Source organism: Lycium barbarum, chromosome 2 (genome assembly GCF_019175385.1).
Source record: "Lycium barbarum isolate Lr01 chromosome 2, ASM1917538v2, whole genome shotgun sequence".
NCBI lineage: Eukaryota > Viridiplantae > Streptophyta > Magnoliopsida > Solanales > Solanaceae > Lycium > Lycium barbarum.
The window spans coordinates 123,838,649-123,858,150 of NC_083338.1; the positions used below are offsets into that span (position 1 = coordinate 123,838,649).

Below are 19,502 nucleotides of genomic sequence, written 5' to 3' on the forward strand. Positions count from 1 at the left end.
TTTTTTTATTTTTTATATATCGCTTGATTTTGTCAATTTGGGATACTATGTTCAAAACACGATTAGTATAACATTGTAGTTTGTGCTCCGTATTTAAAACTTTATTATATTAGAAACTTTATTATATTAGTGTTTACTACGAATACAAAGTTTGCACTTTTTTTTTTACATTAGTTTTTTTTTTAATATGGGGTTCACTTTTTTTTTTTTTTTGATATTGCTTGATTTTGTTAATATGGGGTTCACTTTTTTTTACAGTGAGTTTGGAGATGGTGGGTTCCACTTTTTTTTGTCTTTTTTTTTAATATTGCTTGATGTTGTTTAGTATGAGCACTTTTTTTTCTACAGTAAGTTTGGAGATGACGGGTTTCACTTTTTTTTTGTCTTTTTTTTTTAATATTGCTTGATGTTGTTTAGTATGAGGTCCACCCTTTATGGGGTGCAGTTTGGAGATGATGAGTTTCACTTTTTTTTTGTCTTTTTTTTTTAATATTGCTTGATGTTGTTTAGTATGAGGTCCACCCTTTATGGGGTGCAATTTTATTTATTTTTTTTGACATTATTAGTTTGTACTATTTTTATGCATATAATATATATACATATATTATGTTCAAAACACGATTAATATAATATTGTAGTTTGTGCTCCGTATCTAAAACTTTATTTTATATATATATATATATATTAGAATTAGGGGACCCACAATTTTTTTTTAAAATTGGAATGGATATATATATTAGTACTATATAGAAGAGTAGTATATATATATATATATATATTAAAATTATGGGGCTCACAATTTTTTTTTTTAATATTATTTATTGTTTAAGATATATGGGTGGGCCTCACAATTTTTTTTATTAAATTGTGGAAACGAACGACGAAAAGTGAGTTTGGAACTCACTCTTCTATATAGTATATAGTACAAAAAATACAAACAAATACAAATACAAATAGATTTTGGACTGGCTACAAATCGTACAAATCAATTCCATTAGTCAATAAGGCACATATAGACCTTTTCGTATATAATTCAAACACAAAATTGACCTTTGCCCTTCAAGTAATAAGGACTTATATATACTTTACAGGAAAAGGAACCGCCCCCAAAACTGGGAATAGGGGAAACTCACATGGTTTTTGGTTCAAAGAATTTACAGTGTTTGTGCAAAAAGATATCAATTTTAGCAAAAATTGAAAACAGAAAACGTAAATCTTTTCTTTCTTTAGTGTTTGGTTGAGCATGAGGCTTTCATAATGGAAGTCTCCGGTTCAAAACTCCCTGCCTACGACAGCAGGGAATTTGCCTTCTAAGTCTAGCTCGTCACACGGGGCTTGCCTAGTGCGGGCTATCTCTCATGTGTGGTTTGCGAGCTATTACACAGGAGCTGGGTTTACCCTGTGCGCACCCAAAGGGTAATGGCTGCGGGTCCCATGTCATCAAAAAAAAAATCACAATATCTTGGCAGAAATCATACTGCTTCTATACAAAGAAAATCAAGATAGATCAATCTTACTTCCAGCTCTATAAAAAATTAACGAATCAATACAAATAATAGTTCGAGAAAGACTATCTGTAAGAAAATCAGCCAGAAATAACCGATAAACAAAAATAAAAAGAGAATACATGAATTGAAGTGAGCAAAAAAGACGAGAGAAAGGATAGACCCTTTGTTAGAAGACACGAACATGAATCTCCTTCAGCTCATTTTTCTTTTGATAAGCCCTTTGAAGAAGTCAAAACTGCATCCATGGAATAAAACAATGTTAACAACTAATGGTTCAAGCAAACATGCTATGTTTATCAGAAAACTAACAGCTCGTGACTGCCAAAAATAACCTAGACAAATTAGAACTAAAAACAACACCTAATGATTGTTGCTATTCTTATCAGAGACAATGAACCCCAACTAAAACTATTTGCTTCAGAAATGAATGTAAAGGAAGAACAGCTCATAATTTTTTTTCCATTTGAGTCACCCGCAAACTTAAATATCCTAAAAAGCAAAGAAAAAATAGCACCTTGTTCAAATGAATGCACATTCATCTTTAGCATTAAGTAACAAAATAATGATTAGATAGTTCATGTGTCATTTGTCTTTTTGCCTCATAGTTTTTTTCTTTATGGTGAGTGGACTAGATATAGATAGAGGTACTTTTCTTCAGAATGTTTCAAGAAATCCTTTTGCAACTCCAAATCTTTACCCTTTTCGACAAAGACAAGGGGGAGGGGGCTATTTCTCAACCAAATATATCAGCAACTATTACAGTCTTCTTTGACCAGCGGGTGCGAATCAATAGCTGTGGAACTAGCTCCGCCATGAAGTTGATCCTGGTCAAGCTAAATGAATATAGGAATTCATACCCGATTCCAGGGAAAGGGCAAGGAACTTTCAACAGGCATGGCATGAGAGGAAACAGACCAGCCTTAGGCCACTTCTGCGACTATGACTGACCATGCCAATGAACACTAGGACATGACATGTGGATGATATGAATCAAGTAAATAAGGTACTCACCTCATGTATTTACAACTAAAAAGCACTAGTATTAACGCAGCTCTTTTAAGGCAAATATGTGAACTGTATCATTGTAAAGATAGTCCCACATCCAATCAAACTTGATAGTTAACTGACTGGAGAAAAATGAAAAAAGATATAAGTGATTTTCATTTGATTTTTCTTGGATACTACTGTAAAGTGTAAACTCTAATTTCTAAGACTTCACTGATTTTGTTTTTAATAAGAATCCACTTCTCGTCATTAGTACGTCGCAATGCTCTCTCCGAACCAACTTAAAGATCCTACCTTGATTTTGGCATGGACAATAAGGAGAAAGCTGAAATTTATAATATCTAGATAGAAATGAGTCCAAAGGTAGAGAATTAACTTTTTATTTTGAAAATTTTGAACTTCTTAAAACTGAAGTGGATCCGATAACATATGAAAATAAATAACAGATTTAGATCAGATTTATAGCTGATTGTTGATAAAGTACTCAGGCACAATGAAGGTAGCCGGAATGAGCAGTTCAGGAGCTGTAATGATTGGGAGACTGAGAGGGTATATCAATATTTAGTACTTAAGAAATGCTGAAGCTCGTTGGAAGTTTTCTGGTTTGGGTGGCCCGAAGGGATGATAAATTCTCTAGAAGCTCTTCTATCAATCTTTACAAAGGGAAGCCTACTGGTGACAATCATAGATGGCCTTGGAGACAGATTTGGCAAACCAAAGCACCGATCAACGTAGCACACTTTGAATGGAATGCCTTACACAATGCATGTCTGACTCAAGACAATTTACAGCAGAGAGGATATAGTAGATGTAACTTCTGTGAAGACTCTATAGAGCCTGTAAATTATATTCTTTTGCATAACACTCTTTCCACTCACCTCTACGTCTCTGTCCAGCCTTGGTTTCTTGCTATCTTCTATTGGTGATGATTATTGTTACTAGGGTTTAGAAGTGAAAAAAAGATTATAAAAACAATTCATTGTTTGGTTATCAAGATTCACAAACACAAGCAAATTTAATGATCAATAGCAAATCAGATTGGTATCCACTAATTAAGCAGTGGTCAAAGGAGCAGCATAAATGGTCCAAATCAACAAACTCTCTTTTACCAATGTTGGGGGAGATATTTTCGACAAAAGAACTGAAAAGATAAGATGGGTTATGTTAGAGATGTTTAGCCTCGAGACAAACCTGTTGCCATCTGGGTGTAGCTCACACATTTGACCATCATCTGTGATTCCTAATAAGTACCCTGAGGATGCCAAACCCTGAAAGTAGAATCATTTGTTTATGTAGCTAATTACACGGAAAAGGCAGTTTACTAGAGCAAGGACAACTAAGACAAAGTATGAAAATTATATGGTCCAAATCAAAACAACAATTGAAATAAACTTCAGAGCGTGTTCACTTCATGGGATTGATGAGGGTGCCAGCTTCGGCTGAGTGATTATACATAGAATATGAATCCACAAATATCACAAGCATATACTAAAGAGTGGTAAACGCCACATTATAGAAGGGAAGAATCAACAATCAAGGATTCAACAGTAACATAGATCCTCTATAGGTTCCCTACCATCTTCACAAGAATAAGAGTGGTAGCTTTCATGACCTCTCTTATGAGATACTTATCTGTTCAGATATTGACCATCCAAACTCGTCTTGGGTAATCTTACAGTTTCCTATACTTCACTCTAACTCAAGAAGGTGAACCCAGCTTAACTCATGGATAACATATAAGCAAAATCAAATTAAGAGCTAGGAAAAAAAGATACTTGGTAACTGGTACATTGCATTATAACTCCTTATTTTCCTAAGAGTACACTCTTCCTTAATGTGTCTTAGGAGAAAAGTCACCCCTTACAACAACTAGGCCTCTATAGCAAGCAAGTCAGGATTGGCTATGAATCCTCACTGACCATGTTGTTCCCTTTAAACTCATCTCAGACAAACATTATGCAACATAAAATAGAAGTTCTCTATATTTCTATTAGGAGAAAAATCTATGACAAGATTAAGAGGCTCCTAGAAGACACATGACCTAATGTAAATGTACTAATATGACTAACCCATATTCCCAACTAGCTGATATCACCTATATACATCTTTTTCTTCTAGCATACCCTATATTTTTTGCCAGATTTGCATGGATGCTAATGAAAGATAATTGATGTGTTTATTCATTTATTCAAGTTTTTGAACAGTTTTTGGAAACTCATTGTGTGAACTGTTGTTAGAAATCCTTTAACAGTTTCAAGTGCTCAAGTGACCTTGGCCTTCAGTCTCCCATTTAGATAATCCCAAGAGAAAGATTGAAAGGAACCCATTGACCTAAGCCCTAAGCTCAAAAACACCGAAAAGCACCGCTAAAACCACCAAGTTGTATCTTTCTCAACACTCTCCCGACTTAATGACTTCACTGCCCTAGTCTGGTGCACTCATCTTTCTGTGCATCTTAATATGTTATCCTGCAATGTAAACTAGAAGATATACCTGTGGGAGTTTACATAATATATCGCAGTGAAGAAGCAGCCTCACTAGAAGTTGAACTCGAAGTTAAAAAAGATACCATAATTGTGAAAGAAAATTAAAGAGTGACAAGGCGTGAAACTGAAAATTCAACAATAATCATACTTTACATCTTAGGACAAGTAAACGAGCGCGTCCACTAAAACTAACCTGAATGGTGACTACATTTTCAACGCATTGATCCTGATCGTCACTTCTTTCCTGCACAATAACCCTCTGTCCACTACATTTACATGCGAGGGTAGAAGAATGCCAGTTAATAACTGAAGAGATAATATCTTGATACACTTGAATTTAGCACTCAATAAGAAATGAAGTAGACTTCAGACTGACTTAACCTGTACAAGGGTTGACCAAACTTTACAATAAGAAAGCAGTATATAGGAAGAACAAAAAGGTAAGCAGGCAAAACGAGTTATGTGGCATCCAAAAGAGGTTACATGTTCCATCCACCATCAGTTGTTTCATGATAACACATGTAAATGTTTCTACATCTGAATAAGGAATAAACGGCATGGAGAACCATGAGGTCTCAGATTCAAATCCCAGCGGAGGCAAAAACAATAGGTGATATCTTTCCATCTATCCAAGCCTACCGGTGCCTGTACTGGTGAGAGGTAGCAGGTACCGTGCGCGCAAGCTGGTCCGAAGACCACGGTTATCAAAATTTTAAAAAAGGGAATAAATGACATGGACAATACATTGATTATGTGATGTCAAGTGCAGCAGGTAATCAAACCCCCCCCCCCCCCCCCCAAACACACACAGAGAGTTACATTTGGGCTGCTCAGTGGTTAACTTCGTAACCTCTTAATTTTCGTGCATGTATTAGCATATAGTAGAGGATTTGAGCTGGATCCATCTTCCTCTTTACCTTTATTTTTGGATATGTGAACTTCATTTTAATGGAAAAAAAAAAAAGAATAACTCTTTCACCAGAAGAAAAAAATGAGAGGGAAAAGAAGAGAGACGAAGGCCAGTCGAGGGGGCAAAAAGTACCATATGACCATTTCTGGGGATTTGTAAATAAAGCAAAAATATCTGGAGGGTCCCCTAAGCATCGTCCTCCGTCCTCCTGCTTAATTTCATGTTAATTCACTCTTACAACATGAGGATTTCTACTTTCCCCTTTTGCTCTTGACCAATTCATAGGGGATCTTTGATCAATTTGATTGTTGAGACTACAACTTTAGCTCCGCATAAGTACAGAACAGTTACGTCACAGTTTTTGGAGGGAGATTGGACTAATATTCACCTCACAGGCCCACAAGCTTTTGTCCATTTTATTCAGGATGAAGCGGTGCTCATTTTCTGTCATCTGATGGGCAAGGAAGGTGGCCTTTGTTGAACCTAGTAGTCCCATTTATCTCCAGCTTTTCCATGGCTATCCTTCAGATGTAAATCTACCGCACAACCTCCCCCTTCCCAAAAGAACCCTGTTATCTAGGCTCGGGCATTAGTACAGTACAAGTACGTTGAATTTTTTGCGCATCATTACTGTGAATGATACAAGTGAAACTACCGAGTCTAGGTCCATTTGTTTAAGAGTCCCTTTTGTAGTCAGGAGAATGGCACTACCCAGTGATCCACAATCTTTTATTACATAAAGCTTTTCATTGCTCATCTAGAAGCAGCCTTTGTCCTACCATACGACATGGTAAGAGAATTTTACTTTTATTTCCCACCATCCAAAGCACAATCAAGTACAAGAAGATGCACATGTGTGATTAAAAGGGAACAAAGGGTCAACTTTAAAGGATTTCCATAGCATTTCCATAGCATAAAGTTCTCTGCTTGGTAAAGAGTTTCAAAGTAGAAGGGTAGCAGCATAACAGATGTTGGAATCTACAGCAACATATACCAGTTTTTACCTGTGTAACCAAGTCCTATAATACAACTCTTCAAGAGCTTGAAATCCTGCATGCACACAGAAAAATGCATCACTCTTTTCATTACCGTACCAAGATATGCAGAAGCTCCCTACAAGAATATAGCTCCTTCACCAAGAAATCACTCCATGATTTCCAGGTACTTAAACAGTTTCTAAGACAATCACAAACAGCAAAGAATGAAGTTGATAAGAAAGCATAAAAGTGAACTTTATGACTTCCAACATTGCACGATAATCTAATACAATACACAACGTCCCAGAACACCACCCTCACTACAAAAGTTCCTATGGATCTCAAGTTGCATAAGCACCTAATACCCTTTTTGGCAAGCTCAACATTAACCAACCCAATGAAAAAAAAAGGGACTATTCTCATTACTGAACCTCCAGTTCATTTGCTGACAGTGAAATATCATCTTAATGGAAAATAAAGGACACGCCAAAACAGGCCAGCTTAGGAAAAGACAGAGGCAAGTGGAAAGAAAGTCTAGCATATGGTGATATCAATTTTTGAGAAAGGTAACAAAAAAATGATAAATTTTGATATTATCGCTGACCTATCAATGGGAAGAAAGGCTGGTATTGTTTGATGTACTATATTTTTTGACACGTTTTAAATATAACTTGTAAATTACAATCTCATCACCATCAGCAAACAACTGTGCTTAAAATTCTCGAAATCTTCCTCCAGGAACCAGCTTATTTTTGCCATTAAAAATATATAAGCAGCTCATACAGAAAAGAACACCCCAGATTCATATTGGAAGTTTGCTAACTTCTTTACCTTTGGTTAACACCGCCCACCAAAGGAAAAAAAAAAAAAAAAACAAGGGTAGGAGGGAGGAGAAAGTGTTATCTTCCTAGAAACAATTACTGGATACTACTCAAATGACATGGTGTGCAAACAGCAATGTGATTTGTTTTATTATTTTTTTGATAGCTGAAACATTCCCTATGAGTTAGAAACCCAACACCAGTTCGCCCATAGGTTTGATACTCGGAGTATGGACCCACCCCTCTACCTTGCTCCCATTTAAATACCAGGTTTCATGTCAGTAGCGGGCAGACAACAATGGCTTATTGCATAATGAGATTAAAGAACAATTAAAAACATAAAGGGAAACCACATGATTAGAATCTCTAAATGAATTGATAAAAAGAAGAAGTGGACAAGTTAAAGATCTAGTTGGAGATCTTTTTTCTTTAACATTGGGGTTTTAGGATTTCACGGATATTGAAGATTTCCCAATGTTTAACATGGGTCTCATTTTGAGTTTAAGAAGTTAAGAACTTGTTGTGTTTCTATTTAGCAGCTGAGTTCTCTTTAATTTCTTGTGTACCTTGACTTTGACTGGGAAATCTAACCCTCTATTTCTTCTTCTCTTATCCTTCGTTTCTGTTTATTCTTGGTGGCCATTACTAGGTGTACTGATTTCTCCAGGAGATACAAGTATGTTAATACTATCTTCCTTTCTGAAAAGCTTACCACATGCAACATCATGTTTTGGCATTGACATGTAGCAACTCAGGACCACCTGGACGAACGTAGATTAGGCTCACCAAAGACAGAATTAAATTTTGACAAGATCTAAAACCCAAACTAAAGATGTTGTGACACAAAAGTATGAAGCTAAATCAAAAGTACTTGAAGTTATACAAAAGGCTTCAATATTTTATGTTTCTCCCATGTTAATGAGTTAAGAACTTGATTAAAGGCTATCAAGTAAACTACAAAACCAAGAAGCATACAGAAAATAAATGGTGGTTCTTTTGATCTATGAATAACCATACTGTTAAACTTGAACTAGCATGCTGAGCATTCCAGAACATTCATATTCTTGACTAATCCCTGAAGTTTTGTATTTCAACATTTGAAAGTCGGACTGTATATCCACGATGGTTTCAAATGAGCAGTTAAAGTCGATTTACCTTGTTCTGAGAAAACGTCATAAAGGTTCTCAAATTTATTGAAAAAGGCTGCAACAATATCTTCTCTTTTCAATTCACGTGAGAGAGGATTCACTCTCTTTAAAACAGAATTCAAGCATGTGGTAGGCGTCTCATTCCCCACATTCAATCCAACTCCTGCGAAGTAATTATCAACATCAAAGAACTCCAATGTAATTTCTCCAAATCGATAGACTGAAAGGAGATAGAAACAGCTACAGATGTTCATCAGTCAATTTAGAATGATCCGAAAAGGGATTTAGAAAATTAGCTATGTTAACCAAGACGCAAGAGTAAGAAAACATTCTGACTAACTAAATTCATTAAGTTTGCAAGAAACCCCAAAAGTTTGTAGTAGCATGCAGAGTTTATTCTTTATTTTGGGCATGAAGAGAGAATAAAATAGACATCAGTAAATTCTGACTAACTAAATTCATTAAGTTTGCAAGAAACCCCAAAAGTTTGTAGTAGCATGCAGAGTTTATTCTTTATTTTGGGCATGAAGAGAGAATAAAATAGACATCAGTAAGACAGTACTTTCTTTTTCTTTTTGGTAAGTAAAATGACTGAGCCAGTTTACCAGCACTAACATAGAACTTCTTTGACCTATATACAGATGTGCTTAGAATGCCTCCCACTTTAAGGCAACCTAAATATAGATCATTTGGCCACTTTATTCGAACATCAAGATGTGGAGTTCCCTGTAACACATTACGCAGCCAAGAACAACAAGGAAAGTAAGTATAACTTATCAACAGTTATTCTAAATCAAGTAAACGATGTACATGTTACAAAAGCTTCTATACAGCAAACATCTAGTTTCAACAAATCCTGTCCTACCACTCCTATTTTATCCATATGTATAATTGAAATTGTTCAAATACATACTACAATAACAACAACAACATATCCAGAGTAATCCCACAAGTGGGGTCTGGGGAGGGTGGTGTGTACGCAGCCTTACCCCTACCTTATGAAGGTAGAGAGGTTGTTTCTGGTAGACCCTTGGCTCAAGTAAAGCAACATGATAAAGTTAGACATCAAATAATAAAAGTACCTTGACGACAGGTTTCATACATCGAAAGTTCAGTGAGAACATTACAGGGATTTATCTCATTTGATAGTGATACAAAGTCAAACATGATCACTAGATGGAATAAACTTAACACATTCCAGCTAATATAAATTAGGAGATCTGAATGGACATGCTGGTAGAGATAATGATGCTTTCAACCGAGCACATGAGAGATTCGATAATGAGTGGCAGGATATATGCAGGAAAGGCTACTTTAGAGTTTACCTTAACTTTTGATTTAAATGTACTTGAAAAAGAGGGAAACACACTTAGATAACATTTAAGAGTAAAGATGTTAACCACATATCAAATAAATGATGCCTATATGTGAGGACTTCAAGGTTATATCAGGAGAAGCCCTAACCACCAGCAGTGATTAGGTGGTCTTGGAGGAAGTAAAGTAGGGAAGCAATAAAGACAAAGAATTCCATGGAACAAGGAATTCGGTGGTGGATACTAAAAGGCTTTTCTTCTAAATTTCTTATATTTAGCTCTTATTAGGCTTAGCAAATTCACTCTTTCTGCTTAAGACAATCACAACTACGGGAGTCTACCCTTCAAAATGGAAACCATCTTTAATACAAAAGTTCTAGACAACGTAGTGGTGATTCATAGTCTCCTGGCATAAGCAGAGCAATTAGGAGCATTATTTTGCCAAATACCGACGGAGTTCAGGAAATACTCCTGTTCATCAATACAGCATGAATAAATGACGATAGAAATCATTAATAATTTAGGCAAATCTAGACAAAACAAAGTAATTAATAGAAAAGTCTGACAGAGAATCTTGTAACTCAAGAAGAACCAAAAACCTATGTCAATGCTCCATATCATAGGCAGCTGTATCAACTGAATCTACCTGAAATTTGATATAAGTTCATCCTACAGTTCACTGAGTAATTCAGTGGGCCCTGATAATTATCCAGGTTTTCCCTTTCACAATCATCTCTTTCCTGAATACCTCCTAACTCAAGTAACATTCTTTAGGAAACAGGAGAATCTCTTTAGCAGACCAATAAGCACTAAGCAATAATTGTCCACAAGTACTGTATACAATTCTTCACAGACCATCCATCATATAACTGCTTTAATTTCCAAGTACACGAACTAAACGGCAAAACCATATAATCTACATGTGTAAAAACTAATGGTTTCATTGACACAATCAGATAGAGAATATATAACTTAATAAGTGAGAAAACTTTAGTTCAATGTTTAAGCAATGTTGACATACAGTCACACTTATCTCCTACTTCTGTTTCCCATACACTGATTGACCAATCCAATTTCAATTTCAGGATGCCAGTACACATATTTGTAATATAAGTACTTACCTTTTCCAAACAGACAGCCTTAATGGCCTCTGTCATGGCAAGACAGACTACATACTGCACATGTGGCACCACTCTGCCATCCTCCATTTGTATTGAAAATGAAAATAAAAGGCAACCCTTTGGTGATTGCCACACATTACTTGAACGGCCTTCAGAGGTAATTAAACATATAATCAAATCAAAGTAAAATATGAATAAATGTTGGCAAACATGATAAGAGCAAAAAATCTGCAATACACAAAATAGAGCAACTGCAATTTTTGATACCTAATCTATAACTCATGCATTTTTTTTTTCTATTAGTTTTTTATTGAACAAATAATACCCTAACGTTAAAGCAACAAGGGAGAATGGGACCTTCTCTAACTTCCATTCATTGTTAATGGAAAAGGTCACGCCATCTATGCTTTTCTAAAGGTCCAAAAGCCATTCTTACTAATTCATAGTCTGTGGAGGGAACAAAATGGCACATTTGGTTCCAAAATCCACCTCTAACCTCATCAATCTTCATACAATATTCAGTCTTCTTAACATAGCTACAGAAGTTGATTGTTTTATATTTCAAAGACAACAACAGTCCAGTTCTATAATATTTCTTACAAAAGTGAAATGCAATCGCAATTGCAAGAGAGAGAGCATAAAATTGGTTGCACAAAATGGAATAGACCAGCATGTGCTAATATAAGCACTTAATTGGATTGTACCACAGAAATAAAGTATATAGTTCACTAGAACAAAATTAATAGCTTTTGCGCCCTCCATTTGAAAGTCAGATCATTATGTATACAACTTAAAAAGATTCCGACTTTCAGAGTTAAAAATGCAGGGATATCCACATACCTCTCCCTTTCAGTTGCACATCAGCAACACACACTGTACCAACTGGTAAGTCAGAGTTATTTCTGCCATACACAAACAATAAAATGAATAAAAGAAAAAGTTACAGTATCAATAACCAATTAGCAAGCAGGTTCAACTTGTAAGTAAAGAGTTTTCACAATATCAAACAGGTAATTATATATACTTAAGCATGCTAATCTAAATTAAGGTAAATAACTTGCAGTCTATAACAACATCCTTATATAAGGACACTTCACTATAACAGGCTATATTTTCTGTGGAACCAATCTTTCATGTTATGTTAAATTATATGTTCCCTATAATAGCAATTCGGTATAGCAGCCAAAAATATCGGAACAAACGACGTCGATATGGAGAGATTTGACTGTACAAGCAAAACGTTGAACTGTTACAGTAACATATTGTATAGTATCGTATTGGATTGTATTATATATAAATGAATACAATATTTTGATAGACTGTATCGTTTCTTGTGGTTTAATAACATTTTATGTAACAACGGGTCTATAAGACCATACAATATAATTTTAAGAATAATGAAAACAAACATGCTATTAACGAAGATAGGGATCGGTTAATTACTGTGAAATAACGTCATGAGTTGAAGACAATTTAGGAGAGTAAATAAGTAGTCTCCCAAAACGCCTAGTCGAAAGTGATTTAAAGTATTCTTCGATTCGAAACGCGTCGTTTTCGAATGTTGTTTTGAGCTCTGAATGAAGAACAACATCAACTTGTTCACCATTTTTATGCAGTTGAAGGGTATTTTTGTCCTTTAATACCTTTGCCACGTCATTCTCTTCATTGGATTTGCCAGAGAGTAGAAGCAGCGTTTGTGCGGGGTCTTTTGGCTCCATTTTAACGGGTGATGACGATGAGGAGAAAGCTTTGAGGTATGGAAAATTGGGAATTTTTGGAAGAGAATGTGTGAAAAATATGCCTTTGAATTGAGAAATCATTAGTTTTCAATGACGGAGAAATTAACGCTGAAGGTTTATATATTCAGGAGTCCTGTGTTTGTTGGTGAATTAGTGCCTGCCAGAGCAATTTTTGTAGTGTCAATATGAAGTACAAACAGTGTAGCACAAGGTACGACTTTAATTGCACATGTGTAAGATGGCAATATCAAAACTTATGTGGCATAGTATATAAAATAAAATAAAAAAGATAATAATCAAAAACACAACTCAAGTGGAGTATATTTTTTGCATTTTCTACCTAAACTATTATTAATTATTTATCAAAACATACCTTGACTAATATTTGATGGTGCGTGGCGTACGTTCTTTCTTTTTTGTTTAAAAATGGTGCTAAATGGCCCTTCATGAGGATAATTAAAGGATTAATTGGAAAAAAAATTAAAAAAAAAGAGATAATGGTAAAAAGATATCAAGTTTTTGTGAGTTTCCAGCACTAGTCGAAGTGTGTTTTGATAAATAGTTGGTAATAGTTCAGGTAGGAAACGCAAATATTTGATAGTTCAGGTATGTTTTGATAAATAGTTGGAAATAGTTTAGGTAGAAAACGCAAACACCTGATAGTTCAGGTAGAAAACTCACAAAAACGTGATATTTGAAGAGTGTTTTTTACCATTATCTCTAAAAAAAATAGAATACATAAAAAAAAACTCTAAATTTGACTCGTTTTATTCAAATCCTCTTTAAACTATATCTAATCTTACTTACCCCTCTACACTTATTTTTTTTTTATTTATTTATTTTTATAATCGTTACTCATTCAAATAGTAACGGATCCTAATTACCTCCATCTACTAGGTTTTTCTAAAATTCAAGTAATTTCAAATGACGTTTGGGGCATGATGGCGTAAAATAACGGACACATGATATTAATCCGATGTGTAAAAAAAAAAATCTAAGAACATTCCCTTTTTTATTATTCCAAAGGCTATTTTCGTATCTCCTTTTATATATCTTCTCTATTCCTAGATTAAAATACAGCTACCATTTTTTTCTTCTTTTATTATTTTTCTTTTGAGTGGATAACAATTATATAAAAGTTAAGTATATGGAGTAATTACTAGTTAGGACCAGTTATTATTTGCGGGATAACGATTATAGAATAGTCAAATATAAAGAGTAATTAAGACCAAATATAAACTAACAAATCTGAATAAAACACCCAATTTTAAGGGTCTTTTAGATATTCTGCGAGAAGAACGTATACTTCAAATTAGTTTACTAGGATCTCTTTTTACTCTTCCAAGACATTTTTATTACTATCTATAAGGGACAATCCAAGGACTTTTGTAGTCCTCACAAAAATTTTCAATAAAATGTCAAAATTTTCAATTAATTACTTTTAGGTCTTGAATTTATTTTTTAATGTCAAAATTTACTTTTTGTTCTTATGGTCTACATCTCAAAAGCTATCGAACCTCCTATCTTATTTCTCATGTTTTTTTGAACTCTCAATCCGGTGTTTGGTATCCGCATAAGAGCCGGACTAATCTGGATTCGTGTCACGTATGGCTCATTCAGGGGAAGCACTCTCTTCCAAGAATTTTTTCATACCCAGGCTCGAACCCGAGAACCCTGGTTAAGAGAGGAGTAGTCCCATCCACTGCACTTTATTTTTCTTGTTACTTTCGTCGATCGATCTTATCCATTAACCTAGGAAATAGTCATTTATTCGCTAGATATTCTTGATTCTTGTTGCTCTCTCATTTTGTCCTTTTTAATGTTACTAATTATAAATTTTTACATGCAAGCATTTCTTTTACTTTATATTTGTATTATGAAATTAGAGCATTTCTGAATTTTTTTTACTCACATGTAGGCATTTCTATTATGTTATAATTATATTTTAATGAACTCATATGTATTTAAAAGATTTGTATTAAAGTAATTTTCAGATAGGTTTAAAAATTATTAAATGATGCCAATAATGTTGAAATGAAAACAATGTTATCAGTCGAGATCCGGTAGCGCTTTGGTTCAAATTTTGTATTTGTCTTAAAAGTTCATTAAATATATGACGTATACAATATTAATTTTGAACTAAATATCTTAAAAAATTAGTATTCAGAACTCATAAATTAAATTCTCCACATTTGATTTGAGGTAAATAATTTCATCAAAATGAAAGTTAATATATTAAAGGAGTGAAATGAAAGTTTTGCTTTTATATATTAAAAATATATTTATTTGAAATTTAATTATTACTAACATAAATGATATTTTTAGTTAAAATATCTATTTTTATGTCGTGAGTTTGGGCCCAAGCTTAATACCAACATTATGAAACTAGTACAATCAATAAATGGACTCTATGCGTCCCTTCGCAGTCATTTGGGATGGGCGATAAGGATATTTTCACGATGTAGAATATGTAAAATTATTTTATCTTATATTTAATTTTTAAAATATGCAATCCAAACCATAATAATCTCCAGTATTATTTATATCATATTTTATGTGAATTACAGTCGACTAATAATCCTGTGATTAAATAATAAAAAGATAAAAATTCTCTTCTCAAAAGCTCTTTTTCAAAATTCTTTAAAAAGTTAGGTTCAAAATTAAAAATAAAATTTATCTACATTTATGTAATGTAAAACCAAGTACATATTTATACAATCTTACGTATCTCATTTTCAAGCTAATGAAAACATCTACCAGAAAATATATTCACTAAATAATTTTGTTATCAATAATTTTTAAATTTTCAGTACTTCTCGAAAGGTTGCACCTGTGCATCTAGTTTCAGACACGCAGGAGCAAATTAGAGAAAAGACTATTGACACTCATGTAATACCACGTATTAAAAGCAGCTTATGATGTCATATTATCCCTCCATAAAAACAATCATAAATGACAAAGCCCAGTTGATTTTTACTTTTGTGCACTTAGGGTGAAATTTAAAGGCATTGTTCTAAGTTATCCTTTCAAAAGTCTTATTAGGCAGAGGCGAATTCAGGATTTTAAGATAATGGATTCACTATTTTTATTTTTATTTTATTTTTAAAAAGACACAAACATGCATTTAGTAGGGTTCAATCCCGTGATCTTAAGGAATTAAAGCTAGCGCTTAACTAGTGCTCCATTCTGTCTTGTTTGACCATGTGTTCCTTCAGTTAATATTAGATATATTTTAAGAATTATATACATAATATGCTGAGTTTAGTCGGTTGACTATGGATTCACGTGACCTAATTTTACTACATAAATTCGCCCCTGCAGCTTAGGTATTCTTACCATTATTTTATTTGAAATACTCTTAGGGGTTGTTTGGTAGCTGGAAAAGAGACTAGTTATTAGGGTGTGTCCGGAAAATGTTTTCCAATTTTCTCATGTTCGTCTGGTCAAAAATTTTGAAAAACATTTTCTTGAGGAAAACAAGTTCCTTAAAAATGGGGAAAATGACTTCCCTAATAAAAGTAGAGAAAACAAGTTCACTGTGCATTCCACCAACCACCCAACCACCAAACCCCAACCACTCCCACCACCCCACCCTACCCCCACCGCACCCCCCCCCCCACTCCCCAAAAAAATTAATTTTGTTTTGAAAAAAAAAAATTTTGTATGGGTCCACGCGGGTGGGGGGGGGGGGGGAGATGTGATGGTTTAGAAAATCCAGAAAAAAATTAGGAGTGGGGGTGGGTGGTTACGGGGGTTGTTGTTGGCATGGGTCCACGCGGGTTTGTTTGGGGGGGGGGGGGGGGGGGGCATGTGGTGGTTTAGAAAATCCAGAAAAAAAATCAAAAACTTCAAAAAAAAAAGGGTGGGGGTGGGTAGCGGTGGGGTGGGCGTGGGGGTGGGTAGCGGTGGGGTGGGCATGGGGGTGGGTAGCGGTGTCGTGGGCGTGGGGGTGGGGGGTTGGTGTGGTGGGGTTTGGGTGGAGTTGTGGGCCTTGGGTGGGTATTTTTTTGAAAATGTTTTCTACGAACCAAACGAACATGAGAAAATAAGTAAGAAATTCACTTATTTTCCGCTACCCAAACGAACATGAGAAAACAAGTAGAAATTCACTTCTTTTCTAAGAACACATTTTCCAGGAAAACATTTTCCTTGGAAAATATTTTCCTCCATACCGAACACACCCTTAATGTATTAATTTTTGCATTAACTTATACCATGTTTGGTAGCTAGTAAAGAGACACCTTATTCATGTATTAATTTCTGCATGCGTTTGGTAGATAGTTAGGGAGTAAGTTTTTCATGTATAAAATTAGTACGATGTTTGGTTTGCAATTTAGAAACCCGCATAACTAATGCATGTATAAGTTATGAGGGAATGTATGTATTATTTTATGTGGGGTAGAAGATGGACTAACTAATACATGAATAAAAAGTTAAAATGACAATATTACCCTTATCATTCTCACTTAAATACTTTCCTTTTCTAGACCATATTTTTATATAATTTTTAATATAAATTTTTACTACAATATTTTAATATTTTTTTAAATAAATTATATTTTAATTTTAATTGTAAACAAATATTTTAATTTTAAGAAATATATAATATTTATTAACATTTAATATAACAAATCAACATCCAAAGAAATAATTTATGCATAACTAAACCCTGCATAACTAAAACCTACATAACTAATACCTGCAATACTAATACCCGCATAATCCTACCCAGCTACCAAACTACCCCTTAGAATCAATTTCTTACCTTCAAAATTTTTATTAATACAAAAAGTTATCTACCGTCTTTGTTGAAAAGATATAATTAATTTAAAGAGGTCTATTATTTTCCCGTGTTCATTATATGGCCTTTTTAATTAATAAGAAAAATTCATTACTCTTTATGCGGTAATGATATTATGAATGTGAAATAAATCTCTTTTTCAACTTTAAAATTAGTATTTCAATTTTAAAGTTTGAAAGGTGGAACTTCTTTTAGATATTTTAGATCTTTGAATTAAACTACTCAAATAACTGTATTTGTCAATAAGTTTTTTGACAACAACAATAAAGGTAGTATGTTGATACAAATGGCTAATTTGGATATGCAAAAACTAACTTATCATTGAGTCAATCATGTTGTTATATATCCGTATGTTTTAAGTGTAAGAGTGAGAGATAATGTTTGTCGAATAATTTGTATGTGTCGAATTTTCTTGAAATCTCTTTAAACACCACGTTCAAAAAATTAACACAATGCATAAGTTCACTAATGTGGTTATATTTTGAAAATAACTGAGTCTCTTTGTGATTCAATTTTTATATTTCAATGGATTGCATTGGTTTTATTCTTTGTCTAGAAGCGCTTTGCTAAGCATAGCAATAACAATTTCCAGTATATGGTATATCATATATGCAGTAAACACCGTGACAATTTTATTTCTTAATAATAGTAATCATCCCCTCGTCTAATTCTATATATCAGTGCAAATATACCAATTTCAACTGTTCATTGTCCACACTCTCTGGAGTTATTGCATGCATGACATGATAACTCTAAAAGTCACATGTAGCTAGACTTCATAAATGCAGGGGCGGACCCACTTGTTGTGGTACGGTGCTCGAGCACCCATTAACTCGAACAGGAACTATATTTTATACATAGGCATTTCTCCAAATAGGATATATAGGCTGAATAGTACCCACTGTTCAAAAGTTAGGGTGGGTGCTTTGGTTTAGTGTGCTAGTTGAAGTTGCACGGTTGGGTCAGGTTGAGGGTTCAATTCCCTCTTACCACAAGTTTTTAAGAGCTCTCTCCTCTTCGTTTTATTCCTTGACTTTTCCTTAAATAACTTAAAAATCTCATGTTTCTCAGTTGTTCCAGCTGACTTTTCCTTTTTTTTTCCTCCAAAATATTTATTCTTCTTCTTTGTTTTATACTTTTTTTTTTCATTTTTTACGTTTAGTTTTTAACTTTTTCTTGGTGTTCTTAGTTAGCTCTTTCTATTATTGTGTTCAAATAATTTTGCGCTTCTACTTTATGAGCAGTATCAATTTTACGGTAAAAGAAGATGAGCACCCACGACATTAAAATCCTGTATCAGCCACTGCATAAATGCCTCCTGAACACATAAAATTTGTTTGTCACGAATCATGATAGATTTGCAAAAAGGATATACGCTTCTGATTGCTCCATGTGTCATTCCATACGTCCGACAAATAAAAAAATTAAAAAAATGAACAAACTAAGTGCCAGCATAATCACATGAAAGTAAAGAAGGATGTACAATTTACATATTTTCTGAATCCGCGACTTAAGTAGCACAAAAAAAAAAAGTTGAACCAAACTAGTACAAAAAAAAAACACATTAATAGGTTTCACGCACGAATTTCGTGCGTGAAAGGACCAAACTGCAAAAATGCACTTTGGGCCTTTCACGCACGAAATTCGTGCGTGAAGCAGCCCCTCTGTTTTTT

General features: G+C 34.2%; 1 protein-coding gene across 1 annotated transcript; it reads right to left on the reverse strand.

Annotated features, from left to right (window-relative positions):
• Positions 1 to 1,503: 1,503 nt before the first annotated feature.
• On the reverse strand, positions 1,504 to 13,174 carry LOC132627044 (biotin--protein ligase 2-like). Its single transcript, XM_060342105.1, has 9 exons — positions 12,733 to 13,174; positions 12,130 to 12,191; positions 11,290 to 11,438; positions 9,461 to 9,581; positions 8,863 to 9,018; positions 6,914 to 6,959; positions 5,193 to 5,265; positions 3,705 to 3,781; positions 1,504 to 1,743 (listed from the first exon to the last, which is right to left on the reverse strand). Exons 1-9 carry the CDS (start codon positions 13,107 to 13,109, stop codon positions 1,701 to 1,703), a joined length of 1,104 nt encoding a protein of 367 aa, XP_060198088.1. The 5' UTR covers positions 13,110 to 13,174; the 3' UTR covers positions 1,504 to 1,700.
• Positions 13,175 to 19,502: the final 6,328 nt, after the last annotated feature.